This window comes from Chlorocebus sabaeus, chromosome 21, assembly GCF_047675955.1.
Source record: "Chlorocebus sabaeus isolate Y175 chromosome 21, mChlSab1.0.hap1, whole genome shotgun sequence".
Classification (NCBI taxonomy): domain Eukaryota; kingdom Metazoa; phylum Chordata; class Mammalia; order Primates; family Cercopithecidae; genus Chlorocebus; species Chlorocebus sabaeus.
Genome location: NC_132924.1, coordinates 76,042,209 through 76,066,385, shown reverse-complemented (window position 1 = coordinate 76,066,385; position 24,177 = coordinate 76,042,209). Strand labels below are relative to the sequence as shown.

Below are 24,177 nucleotides of genomic sequence, written 5' to 3'. Positions count from 1 at the left end.
AGCTAGTCCTTTGTGCTTTGCACTTGGTCTTTAGTGAGTACGTGGCTCACTGACAACTCATTTCCTTTACGGACAGGTCTGTCTTCTCATGATGATGGGTTGAGACACACCCAGAGGCAGCTGGAGAGAATTTAACTGTGATCACCAAAGCTCCTCTGCCCCCATCAGCAGCAGTAGCTGTCTGCTGGGACTTGTGGTTGGAACACCACTGGTGAGACCAAGTTCCTCAACTTCCCAATCAGTGGGGGCTTAACCAGCAAAGGACAGGGTGGCAGGGCTCCAGCTGGTGTCAAAATGGAAGCCAAAATCACTTTACAACCAAACAGGAATCGGATTTCAGGTGAAAAAATCCTACACAGAAAACACACAGATATCAGCTGTGATGACACCTGGAATTTTAACTTGATAAAATATTTTGCTTTTGCCTTTAAAGAGGAATTTTTAACTTCAGACTTATATCTCCATTATTTTAGGAAGAGAAAGGGCAACTAATGGTTGCTTGGCCTAAAAGATTCTGGGAGGAATATGTGAGTCATAAAATATTAGCCAAATATCTTTTTGGATATTCTAATATAAACTATGTGGAAAACTAAGTACTTCATGCCAGGACAAAGCTAAAGAGCCCTTCTCAGAGCCCTACCCCCTACCCCCCACTTTCTGGATACTAATCTTATTGGTTGATAGCACCAAGTTCTGGGCTGTATTGTAAGGAATCACCCAGTTGTGGCTGTTTTTTTGCTATCATTTTCCCTCTTGTTCAGGAAATCTTGACATGAATGTGTTACAAAGAAAGCAAGAGAGAAAAGATTGTTTGTTTTATGGAAAACTTTATTAGAGATACTAGTGTTAGGGTTATGAACTAAGGTCTGGGATAAGGGGGGAATTTAGAGTTGTCATCAAAAACAACAAAGGATGAGCTCATGTCCTTTGCAGGGACATGGATGAAGCTGGAAACCATCATTCTCAGCAAACTAACATAATGAGTGACACTGCATGTTGTCACTCATAGGTGGGAATTGAACAATGAGAACCCTTGGACACAGAGCGGGGAACATCACACACTGGGGCCTATTGGGGGTGGGGGGCTGGGGGAGGGATAGCATTAGGAGAAATACCTAATGTAAATGATGAGTTGATGGGTGCAGCGAACCAACATGGCACATGTATACCTATGTAACAAACCTGCACGTTGTGCCCATGTACCCTAGAACTTAAAGTATAATAATAATAAAAAAATAAAAACAAACAAACAGAAAACAGTTCTCAAACCTTGGGTTGTGTGTCATAATGGGAAGAGGTGGCCTCTAGCCTTGGCTCTGCCACTGCTATGTGACTCAAGATCATCCATCCATTCATTCATTCAACATTTCTGGAGCAGCCATTCTGTGTCAGACACTATGTTCAGCACTGGGGCCACGTTGTGAGGAATAGATAAAGAACCTGTTCTCCAATCACACAACTTCTCCGAATCCCATTTCTTTGTTTGCAATGTGAGGGCTGCACTACAATGAGCTCTCAAGACCCCCTACCCCTGCTTCTTGATTCTTTCACGTGGGAGCAAAATGTGCCCAGAAAAACAATAACAGGAAAAGTGATACCAGTATTACATGCCAGACATTATGCTAGCTAATCACTTTTATATACATTGCCTCATTTTGTTTTCTCAAGAATTTCCTAAAATAGGTATTATTATGCTCATTTTCCGGGTGAGGAAACTAAGAGTTGAGAGGTTGAGCTGCTTTTTGTTATAAGCAAGAAAGAGGTAGAGCCAGACTCAAAACCAGCTTAGCTAACTCCAAACCCAGCATTCTTCTCTCCTACTCTGTTCATATTTTGAAAAGCTCATTAATCTCCCCTGGACTTTGCTCTGGGATACTTATAAAAAATTTACTCAAGAATTCATGGCAGTGAATAAAAATTAAAATAAAATAAAATAAACAAAAAACCTACCTCATTCTTGCCTTACCGGTTTTCTGCTAGCCTTCCCTCCTTCCTTACCTCCTCAACTTTTCTTATTCATCCCAAGAGTGATCCTGCCATGTCAGCCAAGACCAGCACCCCCACTGCTTTGCCTCCACTTGTGCTTACCTTCCACCTGGATTTGAGACAGAGTCTCACTCTGTTGCCCAGGCTGGAGTGCAGTGGCGCGATCTCAGCTCACCCCAAGCTCTGCTTCCTGGTGATTCTCCTGCCTCAGCCTCCTGAGTAGCTGGGACTACAGGTGCGTGCCACCATGCCCGGCTAATTTTTTTGTATTTTTAGTAGAGACGGGGTTTCACCATGTTAGCCAGGATGGTCTCGATCTCCTGACCTCATGATCCGCCCACCTCGGCCTCCCATAGTGCTGAGATTACAGGCATGAGCCACCATGAGCCTGGCCTGGAATCCTTTTCAGTCTTGTCTGTTGCCAAACTCTGCACTCTTTCCCAGACTTTATCTTTCTCCTAAATTTAATTCATTCATCCTCTCACAGTTGTCCAACACAGTAGAAAATTCAAAAAAAGAGTACTTGAGCATCTCTTTGAAGGAAAGTAAGGCACACACAGATTGCAGGAAGAGTTATAAAGAGTCATGGGCCATTTATTAGTTGGTGTTTCCCTGCAAGGAGAGGTCTATGGTAGGAGATGATTCAAAAACTGTCCAAGGGCTTTCTTACGCTATCTTTTCCCCAAAGATGCCTTTTTCTGTTTCTCTTTTTTTCGGACTATACATGGTCACTGTAGAAAATTTGAAAACTATCTACTCTTCAGAGATAATCACTCTTAGTATTTGGTGTATTTCCTTCTGTGGTGGTTAATTTTATGTCACCTTGGCTAGGCTATAGTGCCCAGTTGTTTGGTCAAGCACCAGTGTAAATGTCATTGCAAAGGTTTGTTTTGTTTTTATTTTTAAGATGTGATAAATATTTTAATCAGTAGACTTTGAGTAAAGTGGACTACCCTCTATAATGTGGGTGAACTTCATTCAGTTGAAGATGTTAAGAATAAAGATAGGTCTGCAAGACTGAGGTTTCCTGAAGAGGAGGCAATTCCACTGCAAGACTTGCAATGTAGAAATTCTGAGTTTCTAGCCTACAAGTCTGGTATACTGATTTCAGATTTGCCAGCCCCCACAATCACAGGGCTAGTTCCTTAAAATACATCTCTAACTCTGTCTCTTTCTCTCTACATACACACACACACACACACACACACACACACACTCGGATGTTTGTGTGTGTGTGTGTATGTGTGTGTATATATGTATGTATGTATATATACTTGGATGTAACTATATCCTATTGGTTCTGTTTCTCTGGAGAACCATGACTGATATACTTTCTTTTTGCTCTTCATTTCCTCTCGATTAACACTTTTCAAACTGTCATGTCTGTGTGTAAATCACCTGTCTTGTTCAAGTGCAGCCTCTAAGTCAGTGGTGGTGGGCTAAGATTCTGTGTTTTGGACAAGCTCCCAGGTAACACTTATGCTGCTGGTCTATGGACCACATTTTGTGTAGCAAGACCTTATATAATCAACTTTTTCTTTTAAATAATGTCATGAGCTCAGTTATTCTCCTAAAACATTAACTTGTAACTGTATTGCACTCCATCATATGAGTTGCCATAAATTTGTTCAGGCTTTAGAAACACATTTCCCAAAGGCTCTTTAGAAAAATTGTCCGAGTATAATCTCACCCAAAGGCCTGACTTCTGTAGCACAATAGAAAAATACTAGAAATGTAGAAAAATTGTCCAAATTGGCTGGGCGCGGTGGCTCAAGCCTGTAATCCCAGCACTTTGGGAGGCCGAGACGGGCGAATCACGAGGTCAGGAGATCAAGACCATCCTGGCTAACATGGTGAAACCCCGTCTCTACTAAAAAATACAAAAAACTAGCCAGGCGAGGTGGCGGGCACCTGTAGTCCCAGCTACTCAGGAGGCTGAGGCAGGAGAATGGCATAAACCCGGGAGGCGGAGCTTGCAGTGAGCTGAGATCTGGCCACTGCACTCCAGCCTGGACGACAGAGCCAGATTCCGTCTCAAAAAAAAAAAAGAAAAATTGTCCAAATATAATCCAACCCAAAGGCCTGGCTTCTGTAGCAAATCAAGCCTGCATGCTCAGCCCCTGGCTTCAAGGGCTTCCCTCAGTGTTTTCTTTTCTTTTCTTTTTATTTCAATAGCTATAAAAATTCCCTTGGCTTTTGTCTGGGTGCTCATATTATTATTGTCTGCTGCGAAGGGGAACCTACTGAATACACATGGTTCTCAGAAGCCATTCATACATTACTCCATTTATTCATGTAATAATATTACTCAATTATCTCATCAGTTGATGTTATAAGCACCATGCTGGGAGCTGTATACAGGGGATTCATTTAATAACCAATCATAAAATGAATGTAATTGCAGTTATGATAATTACATGGTGATGTCAGTATATAACAAGAAACTGCTCTAATCTAAGGGTCAGGAACACTTCCTAAGGAAGTGACATTTGAGTTGAGCTCTGGTTGTCCTGGGGATATACCACTCAGTTCCTTAACTTTTGGCTAGTCCTTTCTGAATAGGTGGAGGCTTTGATGACAGAACCTTGGAAGTCACCTTTAGTGAGAGGTGGCACACATGAAGTCTCCAAAGGTCTCCCTAGAGGTCCATTGTAGCTGCTGCTCCTCATTCTCCCTGTCATACTCTTCTGGAGATGACACTTCAGGGAAGTTCCCCTTATGTTTGCTTCTGGGCAGCATCTCAATTTCCCTTTACTGAATCTGAACACAATCTGATTTCCCATCTGTTACAGGAAATACAGTCTAAACAAGAAGTTATCTTAAGGTAATTTATCATAAGCAAATATTTTGATCTTTGAATCAGTCATTATTTCAGACACTTTCTGCCACTGCTCTTTCTATTAATGTGGGTAATGATAGTTGAAAAGAAAGAAATCGGTACTACAAAGCTATAGTAATCAAAACAGTGTGGCACTGGCATAAGGATAGACATATAGAACGATGGAGTAGAATTGACAGTCCAGAAATAAATCTATACATTTATGGTCGATTGATTTTTGAAAAGGGTGCTGAGACCATTCAATGGGGAAAAGAATACTTTCTTCAGCAACTGGTGTTGGGGCAACTGTATATCCACATGAAAAAAAGTGAAGTTGGACCCCTACCTCACACTATATATAAAAATTAATACAAAATGGCCAATAACCTAAATATAGGAGTAAAAATAATAAACCCTTTTGAATAAAAAATAGGAGGTAAATCTTCATGACCTTGGAATTAGCAATACATTCTTAAATATGACACCAAAAGCGTGAACAACAAAAGAAAAAATAGATAAACTGAATTTCATCAAACTTAAAAGTGTTTATGCATCAAAGTACATGATTTTAAAAATGAGAAGACAACCTACAGAATGGAAGATAATTTCAAATCATACATCTAATAAGGACTTGGTATCCAGAATATATGAAGAATTATTACAACTCAACAACAAAAAGACAAACAACCCAACTAAAAAAAAAAAAAAAAATAGGCAGATAACTTGAATAGACATTTTCCCAAAGAAGATATACAAATGGCTAGCAAGTACATGAAAAGATACTCATCTCATTACTCATTAAGGGGATGCAAATGAAAATCACAGTGGGATACCACATCAAGCCTACAAGGAAATTTATTTTAGTGGGAAATAAGTGTTAGTGATGTGGAGAAATTGGAGCACTTACAGATTTCTGGTGGGTAGGTAAAATGGTGCAGCCCCTATAGAAAACATTTTGCTGGTTCCTTAAAAATTAAGCATAGAATTACCACATGACCCAGCAATTCTCGTCCTAAATATATACCCAAAATAATTGAAACCTGATATTCAAACAAATAGATGTACATGCATGTAGATATTCAAAATATCCAAAAGATGGAAACAATCCGAATACCCATTAACAGATTAATGGATTTTTAAAATGTAGTTTTTCCATTGAATAGGGTATTATTCAGTCATAAAAAGGATTGAGGTGTTCATGCATGCTACAATGTGCATGAACATCAAAAACATTACACTAAGTGAAAGAAGCCAGGAACAGAAGGCCACATATTGTATAATTCCATTTATATGAAATATTCAGAATAGGTAAATTTATAGAAACAGAACAGCGATTAATGATGCCGGGGCCAGGAGGCAAGGAGTATAGGCAGCAATTGCTTAATGGGTATAGGGTTTCCTTTTGGGTGATGAAAATGTTTTGGAACTACATATAGGTGCTGGTTGCACAACATTATGAATGATTAAATAACTTATGTAAGTGGTTAATTTTTTTTAGTTAAAAAAATTTTTTTAAATTATTTCACCTCAATAAAAAATTAAATAATAAAAAAAAATCAAGATTAGATTCTTTCTTTCCCTCTTGTGTCTGCCATATTTTATGGTTAATTTTAAAACATAGTAACAAAATTATAATGTATCTTTGGTTATTACTCCCTTGGGTTTTTATCATGCTAATGCATTCTCCCATTATTTTCTACTTTGTACAATTCAGATTTCAGTCCAAGGCTTCAGGTACATTGCAAACAGCTGCACTGGAATTACGCATCTTACCATTAATGACATGCCAACTCTGACGGACAACTGTGTAAAAGTAGGTAATTGGAAAGTACCTTTTCTTTTCTGTCCCATAAGATAGATATATGTTCTAATGGCTTGAATTACTGAAAAATATGAATGGACTTTTCATTTTAGTTATTTTTTAATAGTAATAAAATCATTTAAAAGTTTCCACACATGCACATACCCTTGAAAACATTTGAATCCTTAAATATCCTAAGAAACCTTGTTTCACAGTTAGGATTTTTTTTAGTGATGTTATAGCCTAAGCATAAACTTTGAGTTCAGTTCTCCATGCTAAGCTGCCAAATGTAGTAATTTTTTTCAGTAGTCCATTTCTCATGTTTTCCCATACTCTTAGTACATGATTTAATTCTGATTCTTCCACATTACTGAAATGTAAGTATGTTAAAATGTATTGAAAAATCCAGTTTTCTTTGAAATTAGGAAAATTAATAGTTAACATGTCTGTCTCTAATATATTGAAGGAAAAAATGACTTCATTAGCTTGCTAAACCTGTTCTGTACCTTTGATTAATTTAATCATTTTTTTCTTCTGAAGGCTTTAGTTGAAAAGTGCTCTCGTATTACATCGCTGGTTTTCACTGGTGCACCGCATATCTCCGATTGTACTTTCAAAGCTCTTTCTACTTGTAAACTCAGAAAGATCCGATTCGAAGGTCTGTTATATTAAAAATGTGGTTCAGCATTATCATTTACTTTTACTCTTGTGGCATTATAAATACAATACTTGTCTTTTCTTCTGTTTTTTTACAAACAGGAAATAAAAGGGTTACTGATGCATCCTTCAAATATATAGACAAGAATTATCCAAATCTCAGTCACATTTATATGGCTGACTGCAAGGGAATAACAGACAGCAGCCTCAGATCCCTTTCACCTTTGAGGCAACTGACTGTGTTGAATTTGGCAAATTGTGTAAGGTAATGAGTCATTCAGTAATATATTCAAGAAATGTTGATTATCTAGTATGTGCCAGGTCCTCTCCTACGGAACTTACGGTTCGTGGGGTAAACATGAAAGTCAGGAGTCCAAGTGTTAAAGTAGAGATAAGTGCAGAGTTCTGTGGTTATAAGAAAGAGGGCTCCCAACCCAGATTGATTATATGGGGTGTAGGGAGAGCTCAGGATATGAGGAATTATGGACCCTTGTAAAATTAAGCAAACTCACAGGAATACTTACAGGCTACCTTTCCTAATGAGGGTTTCCATAGCTAGTTCAGTTAACATGATCTTTTCCCATATGGACTTTCTGACTTGCTTATGAAGAACCAATCTCACTGAAGGTTTTTCCTCTTGGCTACTGGTTAGATTTTTCGTCTGTGTAGAATTTCTGACAAATGGACAGAGGGTGGGTTCTTACTGAAATTCTTTCTTTAGCTGGTCCACTATTGGACTACTCTTCTGGTATTCTCAGGAGCAAATTCTGTTTTTATTATTTATTTATTTATTTATTTTTTTGAGACAGAGTCTCACTCTGTTGCCCAGGCTGGAGGGCAGTGGCATGATCTCAGCTCACTGTAACCTCTGCCTCCTGTGCTGAAGTGATTCTCCAGCCTCAGCCTCTTGAGTAGCTGAGATTATAGGTGTGTGCCACCCCACCTGACTAATTTTTATATTTTTAGTAGAGAGAAAGTTTTACCATTTTGGCCAGGCTCGTCTGGAATTCCTGACTTCAAGTGATCCACCTGCCTCAGGCTCCCAAAGTGCTGGGAATACAGGTGTGAGCCACCACACCCAGCCAAGGATCAAGAGGGTTCTTGCTGAAACCCCTTCCCCAGTGGGTAGCTCAGCCTCTTACCTATGTAGGATTCTTATAATCTTATAGGACCAGATAATAACAAAATAGCATTTGATCCACAAAATTATACTTGAGCCACATAGAAGTTGGCTAATATTTGGGAAAGCACAAGTCAGCATAATAATCTAAGCTACACAGAATCTTTTATTTATTCATTTTTATTTTTTAGAGACAGGGTCTTGCTCTGTTGCCCAGGCTGAAGTACAGTTGCACAGTTACTGTAACCTTGAACTCCTGGGCTCAAGTGATCCTCCTGCCTCAGCCTCCCATGTAGCTAGAACTACAAGGTACACTTCATCATATCCAGCTAATTTTTAAATTTTTCTAGACAGGGTCTCACTATGCCCAGGAAGGTCTTAAACTCCTGGCTTCAAGTGATCTTTCCACCTTAGCCTCCCAAAATGCTGGGATTATAGGCATGAGCCACTGCACTGGCCCACTACACAGAATCTCAACCTATGTTGCCTATTATTAAAATGGGAAGGCAGCATGGGTCATTGGGAGCTGGAGGAGATATAAGGGTTTGGAATGGAAAAAACCTGGATTAGGAAATGAGGGCTCCAGCCAAGGGCCAGTGAAGAATTAAAGCCTCCTGCCAACAGCCATGTGAGTGAGCCTGAAAGCAGACCCTACAGCCCCAGTCAAACCTTCAGATGACTGAGGCTCCAGCTAGCATCTTGACTGCACACTCATGAGAGACCCTGAGCTAGAACTACTCTAGTTCACTTCCAAATCCCTCAGATCCAGAAACGGGGAGATAATAAATATTTGCCATTTAAGCCACAAAGTTTGGATCAATTTGTTACATTTAATAATAACGGTGAGATGCAGACACAGACATACACACCCTACATAAGTGTGTGTATCAACTAATTCTATCTGTATGAATATGTGAAATAAAACTGAATTTCATTCTTGTATTTCACACAGGCTTCTGCAGGTTTTTTTTTTTTTTTTTTTTTTTTTTTTTTGAGATGGAGTCTCACTCTGTCACCCAGGCTGGAGTGCAGTGGCACGATCTTGGCTCACTGCAACCTCTGCCTCCCGGGTTCAAGCGATTCTCCTGCCTCAGCCTCCCAAGTAGACAGGCACCCACCATCATCCCTGGCTAATTTTTATATTTTTGTAGAGACAGGGTTTCACCATGTTGGCCAGGCTGGTCTTGAACTCTTGACCTCAGGTGACCCACCTGCCTTGGCCTCCTAAAGTGCTGGGATTACAGGTGTGAGCCACTGTGCCTTGCCTAATTAATCTTAAATGGAAGTTTTCTGCCTCCAGAAGTAGAGGTGACAAGACACTTCAAGGGGCTCTGCCAAAAATAGTTCAGATCCTTGATTAAATATATTTTCAATATATTGCTGAGCTCACAAAGAGTAAGAGAAATATCCAGTAGCCCTGAATCCCCTGGTTCTTTTCTACTCTCTCAATGAACAAATTCACTGAGATGAATAGTGAATAACCAGCAAACATAAAAGGTTGAGCAGCTCTGAACACAAATGTTATGACAACAGTTGCCTTTGAGAGAATCAGCTCTGAGCAAGACTCAAAGTAGGGAAGCAGAACCTGAGACTTCTGCAGAGTTTGTACCTCTTTAAGGGGGACAGAGTGGTCTCAGGTAGGTAGTTCCTGAGCTCCTGGAAGAAGTTAGCACAAAGCTTCTCAGGCTAGAGATTAAGATCAAATAAATAGGTACTCAAAGTCAAAGATTGCCAAAATGCACAAAGATACAAATCACCATGAAAAAGAGTCACAGAAACAGCAAAATACATTTGACCTTCAGGTAATTCAGATATAGGAATTGTCAGACAATTAAGTAGCCATGTATGAAATGTTCGAAGAAATAAAAAATGGAATCAGAAATATGAGCAGACAACCAAACATGATAAAACAATTAGGTTTATCTGGGAAAAAAACCTAACTTTTAGAAACAAATGATGTAATATAGTTATTGCAATAAACAATGGATTGCTGATCAGCAGATTAGAACTCACAGAGGAGAGAAGTATAGAACTGGAAGATCATTCTGAAGAAATGACAACAGAGGGAGGATGAAAAAATATATAGGGTAAAAAGATAAAGCTCAGTATTGTAAAGGTAAACTGAGGCTGGAGCTGAACTGGGAACGAAGACACAAGGCAAACGGCAATGAGAATAGCCTTTATTAGGACTCGCGGGTGAGGTTTCTCAGTTCAAAGGTGCGGGCCAAGGAAGTCGCACTGAGAGAGGAGGATAGGGGCTTTTTATAGCCTGAGAGGTAGGGAAGCTGGTTGTGCAAACAGGGCCTGGGGGGTCTTGAAACTACTAGGGCAGGAGTTGAGTAAGGGTCATGAGGAAGGGGTCTTTGGAAACTGTTAACTGAAACTGCTATTTATGAACTTGTGGAATGCAGGTGAGCTGCAGGTCATGGGGGAGTGTGGTTGCCCAGCTGGAACTCTGACACATCTAAGTCTGTGGGTGTGTACAAGGGTGAAGGGAGTCTTTAACGAAAGGCCTGCTACGCCGGGTAATGCCGCCATGTTGGGTCTAGATTCCTGCCTAACATTCCGACCTCTTTCTAATAAGAAAATGGGGCAACGTGTTCATCTGGCTGCTTTCTGCTGGTATGGATCATCGTGGGGTTCTTCGGAGGTCGGAACTCGGGTATAGGGGTGGAGCAGCATCTGATTGAAAGTGACCTGGGAGACTTCTTTCATGCGGTCCTGGATGAAGCGGAGGACACAGGGAGCTATGAGTAGCAAGAAGCCAATGATTAGTAAGGGGCTTAGAAAGGGTAGGACTTAACCAGCCACAGACGACTGCCACCACGTAAGTGAGGGCCTTGATCTGAGGTTTTTCTGGTGGAGTCTTTCCTGAATCTTTTCCAGAGTGAGGAGATTGGTTTCTACTAGTCCTGACTCATTGATGTAGTGTTCGGCTGGGAAGGGGAAAGGAGGGGGTTAGGTTAGAGGAGTTAAAAGGGCTGGGTAAGGGTACTGCAACCAGTGGGGGCTTATTCTATCTGCTGTGAGGCTTTTTGTAGTGAGTGTGAGGAGTATGCCTAGGTAGGTGACAGAAGGGCTGCAAAGTTGAGCCTTAGCTGGGGTAACCTGATAACCTTGGTTGCCTAGAAAATTTAAAAGTGTAGCAGTATCTGCAAGGGAGCACTCCTAGGAAGGACTACATAGTAATGTCATCAACATACTGCAATAGTGTGCTGTGGGTCAGGGGACAGAGGACAACATCCTGTGACAGTGCCTGTCCGAAAAAATGGGGGCTATCACGGAACCTTTGAGGCAAAACAGTCCAAGTCAGCTGGGAAGAAATATGAGTGTCTGGATCTTCCAATGTAAAAGCAAACAGAAAGTGGCAGTCTGGGTGTAGAGGGATAGTAAAGAAGGCATCTTTCAGGTCAAGGACAGTGAAATGGGTGGTGTTGGGGGAATGCGCAAGAGGAGTGTACATGGATTAGGAACAACTGGAAAGGTAGGGACTACTGCCTCATTGATGAGGCGTAGGTCCTGCATGAGACGATAGGCCCCAGAGCTTTTCCGTACAGGCAGGATAGGAGTATTGCATGGTGAGTTGGTGGGAACTAGAATGTGCTGTCGGAGCAGGTGTGTAATGATAGGTTTTAATCCCTGTCGATGTTCAAGGGAGATAGGGAACTGGGGTCTAGAGGGAAACTTGGAAGGGTCTTTTAGCCGGATGCGGACCGGAGTATGGTGCTGGGCAATGATCGGGGTGGAGGTGTCCCACACGTTAGGGTTAATGGGGACTGGAAACGGGAGTGGGGGGTCAGCCTGGCAGGGTTTGTCAGGTGAGAGAAGGGGGAAGAGGAATGTGAGGTGTGGGGAGGGGTTGGGTCGGAAGTGAACTGAGGCCCCTAGCTTGGAGAGGAGATCTCGTCCTAACAAGGGGACTGGGCACGAAGGAATGATAAGAAATGAGTGTGAGAAGAGGGAGCCATCCAGGCGGCAAGACAGAGGAGGAGTCTGGCCGTAGGTGGAGGGAGTGCCTTCAATTCCCATGACTGTGACAGTGGAGGGGTGGCTGGGGCCACTGAAGGAAGGCAAAACAAAGTAGGTAGCCCCCGTGTCCATAAGGAAGGATATGGACTTACCCGCTACCTGGAGCATGACCCTGGGCTTGGCGAGAGTGAGAGGGGTTCCCGAATCTTCGTCAGTGTCGAGGAGCTGGAAGGCGCCTCCAATACCTGAAGGAGGGTCGTCACATGGAGGTGCAGCGACCGTCCTTAGGTTGGGGCAGTCTGACCTCCAGTGGTCCATCCGCCGACAGTTCGGACAGGGGCGAGTTGGCTCCTTTGGGTTAGGGCACTGCCTGGCCCAGTGGCCGTCGTTGCCACACTTGAAGCAGGCACCAGATGGCACTTGGGGAGTACCTCCTTTCTGGGAGCTCCTGGAGCCAGCTGGCCTCAGGGCTGCTACCAAGGCCTGGGTTTGGAGTTGTACCTTCTGTTTTAGCCTGGACTGTCATTGGGCCTCAGCTGCTTCCTCCCTGGAGTTGTAGACCTTGAAGGCCAGTTTGACTAAATCCTGGATGGGAGTTTGAAGGCCTTCCTCTGCCTTTTTAAATTTTTTTGGATATCAGGGGCCGACTGAGAAATGAAATATGAGGCCAAGATGGTTCCTCCTGCTGGGGAGGCAGGGTCAAGGCGGGTGTACTGAATAAGTGCCTCAGTCAGCTGGTTAAGAAAAAATGGCCAGATTTTCATCTTCGCCTTGGACTACCTCCTTTAAATTTGTTAAAGTTGACTGATTTGTTAGAGGCTGCCTGCATGCCAGCAAGAAGGCACTGAACCATCATGTCTCGGTGGCGGTGGCCTGCCTGCCCTACTTGGTAGTCCCAGTCGGGCTCAGCCGAGGGCATTGCCTCAGTGCCAACTGGCATGGCAGGGTCAGTTAAATGAACCTGGTTAGCGTGCTGCCTGGCTGCCGCTAGGATGCGTTCCTGCTCCTCAGGAGACAGGGTTGAGGTCATAACGACATGGAGGTCATGCCAGGTGAGATCATATGCCTGGCATAGATACCTGAACTTTTTGATATAATGAGTAGGATTGGCCGAAAAGGAGCCTGCACGCTCCTCAACCTTAGACAAGTCTGCCAATGAAAACGGCACATGGACCCGGACTACTCCTTCGGCGCCTGCCACCTTTCATAAGGGACACAGGAGGTCGGTCCTGGACCGAGTATGGGCTGAGACAGGTGAGGAAGGGGAGGAGGTGGAGGTAGGAGAGGCAGGATCTGTCAGGTTTGGTGGGGACACAGAAGGGGTAGAGGGAAGGGGTGGTGCCGACGAGGATGGGGACAACGAGGGGTTAGGGTAAGGAGGGGGTTGAGTGGGGGGCCAAAGAGGAGGCAGGGAAAGAGTGTCAGGAGGCTCAGAAAAGGAGGAAGAGTTGTCCTTCTCCTTGGCTGAGGGAGTAGATTTCGCGAGCAGGACCTGGGCCAACGAACATCAGGCACAGAGGTCTGGGCGAGAATGCAAGTCCTAGAAGGCCTGAACATAGTATATCTCGGACTATTTGCCTAGTCTCTTACAGAAGTTGGTCAGATCTGTGAGAATATTAAAGTCTAGAGTGCCTTCTGCAGGCCACTGAGACTGATTATCCAATTTATATTGCGGCCATGCTATTGTGCAGAAGAAAATGAGCCGCTTTCGTTTTATGTCTTGGCTGAGACTTAAAGTCTGGAGATTCGCCAAGAGGCACCCCAGAGGAGATTTTCGGTTTGGTTTGGACTGGGTAGTTCCTATGGTCTCAAGGCGGGCAGTCTGGAGGCAATGGGAGCGTCCTCTCACTGCCACGTGGAGTGTGGGGTACGGTGGCTTTCAGGGAGGTTGGATGTCTCCTAGTCCCTGGTGCCAAGGTCACAGCTGACAGGAGAGAGCCCCTGACGTGGCCGTGCGTTTCGGACAGGGACTCCTGGAGGGAACCTTCAGAACGGGGGGAAAACTTACCCAGCAGTGATCGAATTGAGTCCTCCAGGCTTGAGGAGGGGATCCTGGCTCGGGGAGAGGAGAGCCTGCCCGACCTAGCAGGGGTCCGGGGAGGGGTCTCCTCCTGGGTTTCGGCACCAAATGTAAAGGTAAACTGAGGCTGGAGCCAAACCGGGAACAAAGACACAAGGCAAACAGCAGTGAGAATAGCTTTTATTAGGACTCGTGGGCGAGGTTCCTTGGTCCAAAGATGTGGGCCAAGGAAGTCGTGCTGAGGGAGGAGGGTAGGGGCTTTTTATAGCCTGAGAGGTAGGGAAGCTGGTTGTGCAAACAGGGCCTGGGGGGTCTTGAAACTACTAGGGCAGGAGTTGAGTAAGGGTCATGAGGAAGGGGTCTTTGGAAACTGTTAACTGAAACTGCTATTTACGAACTTGTGGAATGCAGGTGAGCTGCAGGTCATGGGGAAGTGTGGTTGCCCAGCCGGAACTCTGATGCGTGTAAGTCTGCGGGTGTGTACAAGGGTGAAGGGAGTCTTTAACGAAAGGCCTGCTACGCCGGGTAACGCCACCATGTTGGGTCTAGATTCCTGCCTAACAAGTATCAGAGTTTTAAGGTTTTAAAATGTATATATAAGAGTTAGATCTAAGATAGTAAGCTGGAGAGTTAAAACAATATATGTTTTTCTCAAACACACATCAATCCTTTAAAAAATCAACGATGAACAAAATTTAAAAGCAAGTTCCAGCAACTTTCAAACTATTTTTATCAACAAATGATATTCTCTCACTACAAAGCAATTAACTCAGGAATCAGCAACAAAAAGATAAATTAAAAATACATATTTAAAAGAATTTAAAAGTAAAAATCCTAAGGTGTCAGAATCACCTGAGGAGCTGAATAAAACTATAGACGCCCGCTAGGACGCCTGTAGTCCTAGCACTTTGGAAAGCCCAGGCAGGCGGATCACGAGGTCAGGAGATCGAGACCATTCTGGCCAACATGGTGAAACCCCCTCTCTACTAAAAATACAAAAAATTAGCTGGGCATGGTGGCGGGCGCCTGTAGTCCCAGCTACTCAGGAGGCTGAGGCAGGAGAATGGCATGAACCCGGGAGGCAGAGCGTGTAGTGAGCCGAGATCGCACCACTGCACTCCAGCCTGGGTGACAGAGTGAGACTTGGTCTCCAAAACAAACAAAAAACAAACAAAAACTGTAGTTTCCCAAGCCCCACTTCAGAGCTATTGAGTCTGAATATTTAGGGTTGAAACCCCAGCTTGTGTATTTAAAAAAAAAAAAAATACAAAAAAAAAAAAAAAAACCCAGCATGGATACTTTTGATACACACCCAGGTTTGGCCCTAACTGCATTAACCAATTAATTTGGATCATTACCTCAATAATCTTTTCCATTGACTTTTAATCCTTTCTTGACTATAATATGAATTTCCACACACACACACCCTTAACTGCTTTCCTAGGTGCTGGCACACTCCCCCTCTTACAGGTGGAAGGTGGGTTGATGGGCACAGCAGGCATCCACTTACTATGGCTCATTCAGCTGAAACAGGATATCTTTTGTCTTTACTGCTCAGTTCTTTGCAAATCTGAACCAACAGGAGGTGTAACGGATGTCAGCAATCAGCATGTTTTGCTCCCAATGTTCTTCCCATCTGTATGCCCACCTGTAGAGCTGTTGTGAAACTGCCTCTTAGGATTGCATTGGTGGAAACTCCTGTCCTGCTTTATTTCCTGAAATGCTTCCTAGAAGGATCTGGTGGTTCTCAAAAGGAATTAGAAATGAAGATTCCAATGGAAGACAGGGAACTGATGGGCCAAACGAACATCCAGCCATTTATAAAGCAAGATCAACATGGTAGGGGTATGGCACTGACACACAGAAGTTTCTGATTAGGATAATGTGGGAAGGCTGAGGTCAAAGTCTTCTTCCAGCATCAGGTTTTCTCTGATTCAGAAGGAAAGAAGCCAAAGGGCTCATGTTGGGTTTCCTGTCTAGCAAATTGACCTTGTGTTTAGTGAAAATTTCTCCAAAATCCTGGCAGTAGTTTGACTGTTAGTCTTGGTTCTCACTCTTCTAAGTTTTGATCTTTTTCTTTTGCAGGAAATGGTATCAGGGACTACTTAACTTGATCACATTTTAACCCAAGAGAAAAAGATCTTGAGGGCCATCTGTCTTATTAAAAATTATGAACAAGAATGATGGTTTCCAGCTGCATCCATGTCCCTACAAAGGACACAAACTCATCCTTTTTTATGGCTGCATAGTATTCCATGGTGTATATGTGCCACATTTTCTTTTTTTTTTTTTTTTTAGATTTATTATTATTAAACTTCAAGTTGTAGGGTACATGTGCACAACGTGCAGGTTTGCTACATATGTATACTTGTGCCATGTTGGTGTGCTGCACCCATCAACTCGTCATTTACATCAGGTATAACTCCCAATGCAATCCCTCCCCCCTCCCCCCTCCCCATGATAGGCCCCGGTGTGTGATGTTCCCCTTCCCGAGTCCAAGTGATCTCATTGTTCAGTTCCCACCTACGAGTGAGAACATGCGGTGTTTGGTTTTCTGTTCTTGTGATAGTTTGCTGAGAATGATGGTTTCCAGCTGCATCCATGTCCCTACAAAGGACACAAACTCATCCTTTTTTATGGCTGCATAGTATTCCATGGTGTATATGTGCCACATTTTCTTAATCCAATCTGTCACTGATGGACATTTGGGTTGATTCCAAGTCTTTGCTATTGTGAATAGTGCTGCAATAAACATACGTGTGCATGTGTCTTTATAGCAGCATAATTTATAATCCTTTGGGTATATACCCAGTAATGGGATGGCTAGGTCATATGGTACATCTAGTTCTAGATCCTTGAGGAATCGCCATACTGTTTTCCATAATGGTTGAACTAGTTTACAATCCCACCAACAGTGTAAAAGTGTTCCTATTTCTCCACATCCTCTCCAGCACTTGTTTCCTGACTTTTTAATGATCGCCATTCTAACTGGTGTGAGATGGTATCTCATTGTGGTTTTGATTTGCATTTCTCTGATGGCCAGTGATGATGAGCATTTTTTCATGTGTCTGTTGGCTGTATGAATGTCTTCTTTTGAGAACTGTCTGTTCATATCCTTTGCCCACTTTTTGATGGGGTTGTTTGTTTTTTTCTTGTAAATTTGTTTGACCTCTTTAGCAAACTATCACAAGAACAGAAAACCAAACACCGCATGTTCTCACTCATAGGTGGGAACTGAACAATGAGATCACTTGGACTCGGGAAGGGGAACATCACACACTGGGGCCTATCATGGGGAGGGGGGAGGGGGGAGGGATTGCATTGGGAGTTATACCTGATGTAAATGACGAGTTGATGGGTGCAACACACCAACATGGCACAAGTATACATATGTAACAAACCTGGACGTTATGCACATGTACCCTACAACTTAAAGTATAATAATAATAAATAAATTATAAAAAAATAAAATAAAATAAAATAAAATAAATTTTTGTTATAGTAAAAAACAAAAAAAAATTATGAACAAAGAACAGAAATAACATTTTAATTAATACTTCTCCCATTCCTCTCATTTCTACTTTTTTCTTACATTAAAATCTATATAATCAAATTTAGTTTTAAAATATTGACAAAATACCAGCGTATAGATATTACCTTGGTATTTTGGAACTATATTGGGTATGGTAGCTATTACTTTAATACTATTCTATATGTTTATATATAGAATCACATGTAAAGTTTTTCTCACTCTTTCCTACAGAATTGGTGATATGGGGCTAAGGCAATTTCTTGATGGTCCTGCAAGCATAAGGATAAGAGAGCTAAATTTAAGCAACTGCGTGCGGCTAAGTGATGCCTCTGTTATGAAACTATCTGAACGGTATGATAAAACAGTCTTTTACATCATATCATTAGTAATTGTATATTTGATAATAGGAGAAATGAGACACCTAAAAGCAAAGATTTCATGATATTTGGGGGAACATCAGAGATGTCCAGAAGCTGGTTAAATATTCAGTGAAACCATGTGAAAGACATATGAAGTCACAGATTGGACCAATTTTTAAATTATATTATTATATTTAAATTACATCTGAGATAGAGTCATTCCTGAAATAATGAATATCTAGATATGAGTGGCTGTACTTTTTCAAGGAGATTATCTCTAATCTACTTTTACAAGGAGATTATCTTTACTCCAGCATTTTCCAAGGGGTGTTCTGGCTTGTTACTTTATTCTTGACTCCCCTCTTGTCAGAGGTCTTGTACAATTCCTGTAGCACACTTGTAAGGGATAAGTAGGGATCTTAACTTGCACTTTTAGAGGTCATTCATTGTGGTACTTACATGATAGTTTTTATATGTATGTGATATATTTTTTCCTTGTAGAAGTTGCAATATGAAACTAAATTACAGAAAGTCATATAATAATCTACTGCCCTTTCATCCAGCTTTGTAATGTCAAATTGCTTTTTACTTTTAGTCTTACTTTTATGTTGAGTAAAGGAAAATCCTTGCTTCAATACCATTTGTTTTCCCAAGAGAGTTTTTATATGAAGAAATTGCTTACTGACAATATGATTGACAGCTAAAATTAATTCATGCTACTTTCTTTTAGCTGCCCTAATTTAAACTACTTGAGTTTACGAAATTGTGACCATTTGACAGCCCAAGGAATTGGATATATTGTAAACATCTTTTCCTTGGTATCAATAGATCTCTCTGGAACAGACATCTCTAATGAGGTAAAAAAATTCAAAACAGTACAATGACTTTTGTTTTCTATAATACAATTATTTGCTATTTTGTAAACAATGGAGAGAACAACAATATGTTTTATTTCTTATCCTATTATGAAAGTGAAGTTTAGGGATATTGTTTCTAGAAGGGTGATAAAAGAGTTTCTCTGTGAATCAACAGTCATGTTTCTCTGTTTAAAAAAATAACAAAATATAGTATTTGGAGGAAAGTCATGACAGATCAGAGTATGTCATGATAATTTGAGATCTGTTTCATTATAGAAGTTTTGAAGATAATATATGTTAGATGGCTTAACTATATGTTTCTTACAGATTGCACATTTTATAAGACTGCCTGAATGCCTTGAGATCTAAGTCTTTAGTTCAAGACTATAAGTCTAGAAATGGCCTCAACAAATCTACAAAAGGATATATTTTAAGGAATTCATTTCCTGCAAGCTGCTGATTGTATTCATCAGGGTTGAGACTCAGGCCATATCCATCTTATCCCTCTGGGACTGCCCCATTTACTAATCAAAAGGAGGATAACCCTAAGAGATTTGTCATGTTTCTGAAAGAACTAAATGGGCTATAGTTATATTAAGGAATATATGGACTTCTCTTGAAAATCATGCATTTGGAGGGATATAGGAAGACAATATCTTATATCCTATATCCTTCCTATATAGGAGGGATAGCCCCAGTGCATCCTTTAACATGAACTGTTTCTCTCCGCTTCTCACTGCATTGCAGACATCTGTGTTATGTGTTCATCCTTCGTCAACATTCAGTGGGGTCTTTTAAATGAAGGACTAGATCTGTTCATTAGTCTAGGTTCTTTCCTTTCTTTATCTATGAATGAACTTGGATTCAGCCTCCTTTCTGCTAGATGATCTCCTCTTCCCTTCCATATCATCCATGAGTGATAGGAGATTGTGGGTAGGGAGCAGTATCATGGAGTCAACTCATTATGGCAGGGTCAGTGTCTGGTCTTCTCAATGTTGTCTTCTGTCCAAGCTGGAATTCACTGAGATGTACAAGGGCCCATTTGGTGTTTAGTTTCCTGTCCAGGTGGATCCCGGATGTCTCTTCCTCGTTCCAACTCCAAGGCCCCTTCAAGTCTTCAGGCTTCCCTGTCATGTCTGCCTTGCTCTGGGCTCCTCTGGGTTTTTCTGCGTCATGGAGATCCTGTGAGGCTGTCTTAGGTCCACAGTCCTAGACACCTGCTGGAGACATTTTCTTGCTCCCGCATCACGGATGTTTTTGCCCCCAAACCCATGACTCACCCTCCCCTTGCTCTGCTACATGGTGACTCACACAGGTCAGCTGGATTCCAGAGTAGGGTTGGTGCTTGTGAGACATTTGTGAGTGATTAAAGGGCCAGCAGAAGGGATATTCCAGGGTTTTCCTCTACCTTTCTTTGCATCATCATCAGCTGCATTTCTTTAGTGGTATACTCCCCTCTGAACCACAGGCCTGCTGTGGTTCCAGCTTCCCTGAATGACCTTGACCTCTGGGCTTCTATAACATCATATCTTCCCATTGTCCTTCCAGCATAGGGACAGTAGTGGCTTCCTGCTGCTGCTAAGTTCTAGATTATGTCACTGTCCCATTTGGCTTCTCAGTTTCTCTACCACCTATGTAGCCACTCCCCCATTAAAATTAAATCTCAGTTTTGAATGCTCAGGGTTGTTTCTCCTTTTCCCATTGACTCTTAACTGATGCAATGACGAGCATAGGAACACTCTGTCTTACTGCTTTTATCAACCCTCCTGGGAAAGGTGGAATGGGTTCCCGTCTACTTAGGTCCCCAAGCCTACCTGGGGGTTCCAGCTTTTTCTCTAGCTGGATAGAGACTGAGAAGGTCTAGAACAGAGCCCCATATGGTGAATTTCTCAGCATTTGTTTCCCTCTGGCTCTCCCCTCCCCTCCTCTTTTCCCCTGTCCTCTCCTTTCCTCCTCTCCCTTCTCATCTTCTTCCCCTCCACCTCCTCTCTCCCCTCTTCTCATATTTGCTCCTCTCCTTTTGACATAGATTATTTTCCTAATCTGAGGGTGGAAAAGAATGTTCCAACCGATTACATGGTTTTGAAAAATGTTATGCTCCAAGTCTTTCAGGGCTTGGGCTTTTGAAGCTTAAAGGCCCAGGATTTTTCTCCTGTGTTCTTCTGTAAGAACCTTTTCCTGACACATAGGAGTAGAATGGCCAGCTGTTGTCTGAAGGGTCACAGAGTGACAAGAAGTAGAGAATCAAAGCACATTATAAAACACATCAAAATATGATTCCCCCACAGCACTTACCACAAGGCTGAAGTGCCTGAGGAATATTTGTTGACTGAATGGAGTAAAGGTTAAAATGCTTATTTAGTTTTTAGCATTTGGGGAAAGCTCAGGTTTTATTTTTAAAGACTGTATATTAAAATTTTATCTACAGAGGACAAGTTAAAAACTTAGGAATATAGGCCAGGCACAATGGCTCATGCCTGTAATCCCAGCACTTTGGGAGACTGAGGCAGGCAGGTCACTTGAACCCAAGAGTTTGAGACCAGCCTGGGTAACATGATGAAATCCCATCTCTACAAAACATACAAAAATTAGCCAGGTGTGATGATGCGCACCTACAGACCCAGCTACTCAGGAGGCTGAGAGGTGGGAGTATGGCTTGAGCCCGGGAGGTCGAGGCTAGCGAGCTGTGATTGTACCACTGCACTCCAGCCTGGGAAACCTGGGCAACAGAGTAAGATCCTGTCTCAAGAAAACAAAAAACAAAAAACTTCAGAGTATAGCCTTGAGTTCTAGTCTCTGTTGTTATTTTCTTCCGAAGCATATATGTAATTTAAGAGAATTGAAAATGGATATCTATGGGGAATTATACTAATTGTTTTCTGCTACAAGATTGAAAAATAAGTCTTCTGTTGTTTTCTTCCTCCAAGTCAGTTAAACTCTGATCTAAAAAGCAAATGATTGACAATTACAGTGCTACAACAGCTGAGGAAGCTAACCTCAAACAGTCAAATTAAAATGAGTCATCCCGGATGTCAACTTGGGCAGCTAAACACCAGCCTGATTGATTATAGGTCTGAGTAAGTGCAAATTTGACTACAGACGTAACATTCAGGATTTAAACTGGAATGTTGCAGATACCCAGCAAAGATCAAATGTGACCAGTTGTGCCATTTGGGGGAAAATTTCCCGTATTTTCTAATAATTGTGTTCATTCTCAATTCTTAATGGTGAATTTTCAGTTAGAATCACACTACTCATTTAGTTAACAAGTATTTCCTCTGACTACATTGTGCTCAGTGCTGAGAATACTGGAATGAACAAAACAGCCATGATTCCTCCTCCTAGTACTTACATTCTAGTGGGAAGACAGGAGTGGGGCAAGTGGTTACACAGTATGATGAGTGTGGGAAACAGAGAGGGGAAACCTAACCTGGCTCAGAGGACTTCTTTTCCCAGAGAAGAAAGGATGTTCTGTAAGCCAGAGAAGCAGCCTACACAAAGGCATAGAGGTTTAAAACTGTGAGACATCAAGAAACCCACACATTTGGGTATGGCCTGAGAAGTATGGTGAGAGATGATGTTTAAGAGGTAGACAGGGATCAGGTCATTGAGGGTCCAGAGGCCACATTAAGGAATTTGATCTCTGCTCTTTGGGCCGTGGAAGGACATTCAGTATCGTCAGAACAGTAACATGGTCAGATTTTTTTTTATTCTGAAAAGGTCACTTCTATCTGCTAGACAGATATGGGAATCATAGATGCATAGTGACCAATTATAAAGCAGTCATCCAGGTGAAAAATTATGAACGCCTGTGTTAGGGAGAGGGCAGTAAGCATGTAGCAAAGTCAGCACAGTTGGGAGACACTGAGGAAGAAGAAACAATGAGATAGAGCTCAACTGAATGTGAGGATAAGGAAGAGAGGGAGCAAATCAAGGATGGCACCAGAGTTTGGCTTGAGCATCTGCATAAAGGATGGTGTGCCTTCCTCAGCTGTGTCCCTTACACAATCAGGGAGCAGGTTTGCTGCAGGTTGGGAAAATGAACATGTTTAGTTTGATTCACTTGCAGGACAGCTTTATAGAGATGTAGCTCAGGAAACTAATTGAAATTCACACCTCAAAAGTAGAAGAGCTTTTTGGGGTTGGAGAGGCTAAAGGGACATTGTGTTCTGAACAATCATGAAAACTCAAGAAGAAGTGGATCAGCAAAGGCAAAAATCCAGACATTTAGAAATCCAGAAAGATGTTTATTGGAGAGAACTAACTTAAATGGGGGAAGCAAAGAGGAGAACACAGTTATTTCAAGATTTATATGTTTCTTATAACAATCTTATTCTCCTCAGTTATTCCTTTTGTGGAAAATAGTGAATCATTTATTGTATCATCCATGAATAAAAGTTGTTTAGGAAGTTACCTACCAAGTACATATTAGGGAAAGAGGAAATATGTCAATTTGCCTCTTCTTGTATAAACAGGATAGGGTTCTAAGTGGGAGAAATAGCTTACTAATGTGATAATATCTTAAGGTATCTTTAGAAATCTTTAATCTCCTACAGCTTTTCAAAATATTCACTTAAATGGGCTATTATTCATTCCCTTCCTGCTCCAGAGGATTATTTGAATATGAGGTTATATCTCCATGTATGTGGGAAAATATTTTCTGCTACTTAATCAGATGATCATTTACTAAAGACCACAGGATCCATGGTGAGGGCAGTTCAGTCTGTTACTTAAGTTGCCTTAGTCACCACCATATTTGTTGTTTAAAGGAAAAGTGAGTCAGAGCAGTCTCCCAGACAGTGTGCTTAGACAGTGGTTTAAGAACACTCTTTTATTTGCTTGATTTTCAAAAATTTTTATTATGAGTACAAGATCTTCAGTGCCTGTTATGTAGGCAATCTCCTGCAGTTCCCTCACTTGAATATCAGATCCATGAAGACTGAAACTTTGTTTTGTTTACTGCTGTTTTCCCAGAACCCTGGGAAGTAGTAGACACTTGATCAATACTCATTGAATGAAGGAAAAAAATGCTAGGCTCTAGGATTAACAAATGTGAGT

At 41.8% G+C, this 24,177-nt stretch overlaps 1 protein-coding gene across 17 annotated transcripts in view; it reads left to right on the top strand.

Moving 5' to 3' along the window:
• Positions 1–24,177, top strand: part of FBXL13 (F-box and leucine rich repeat protein 13) — a 286,030-nt gene that overhangs the window by 188,984 nt on the left and 72,869 nt on the right. For all 17 annotated transcript variants that reach the window (XR_012090383.1, XM_007982429.3, XM_007982452.3 and 14 more), the window contains 5 exons: positions 6,519–6,617; positions 7,146–7,263; positions 7,365–7,527; positions 18,135–18,254; positions 18,993–19,119. Coding sequence is in view for 16 of the 17 variants with exons in the window: in XM_007982429.3 (XP_007980620.2) it covers positions 6,519–6,617; positions 7,146–7,263; positions 7,365–7,527; positions 18,135–18,254; positions 18,993–19,119 (627 nt within the window). In the remaining variant the exon portion in view is untranslated. The remainder of the gene's footprint in view (positions 1–6,518; positions 6,618–7,145; positions 7,264–7,364; positions 7,528–18,134; positions 18,255–18,992; positions 19,120–24,177) is intronic.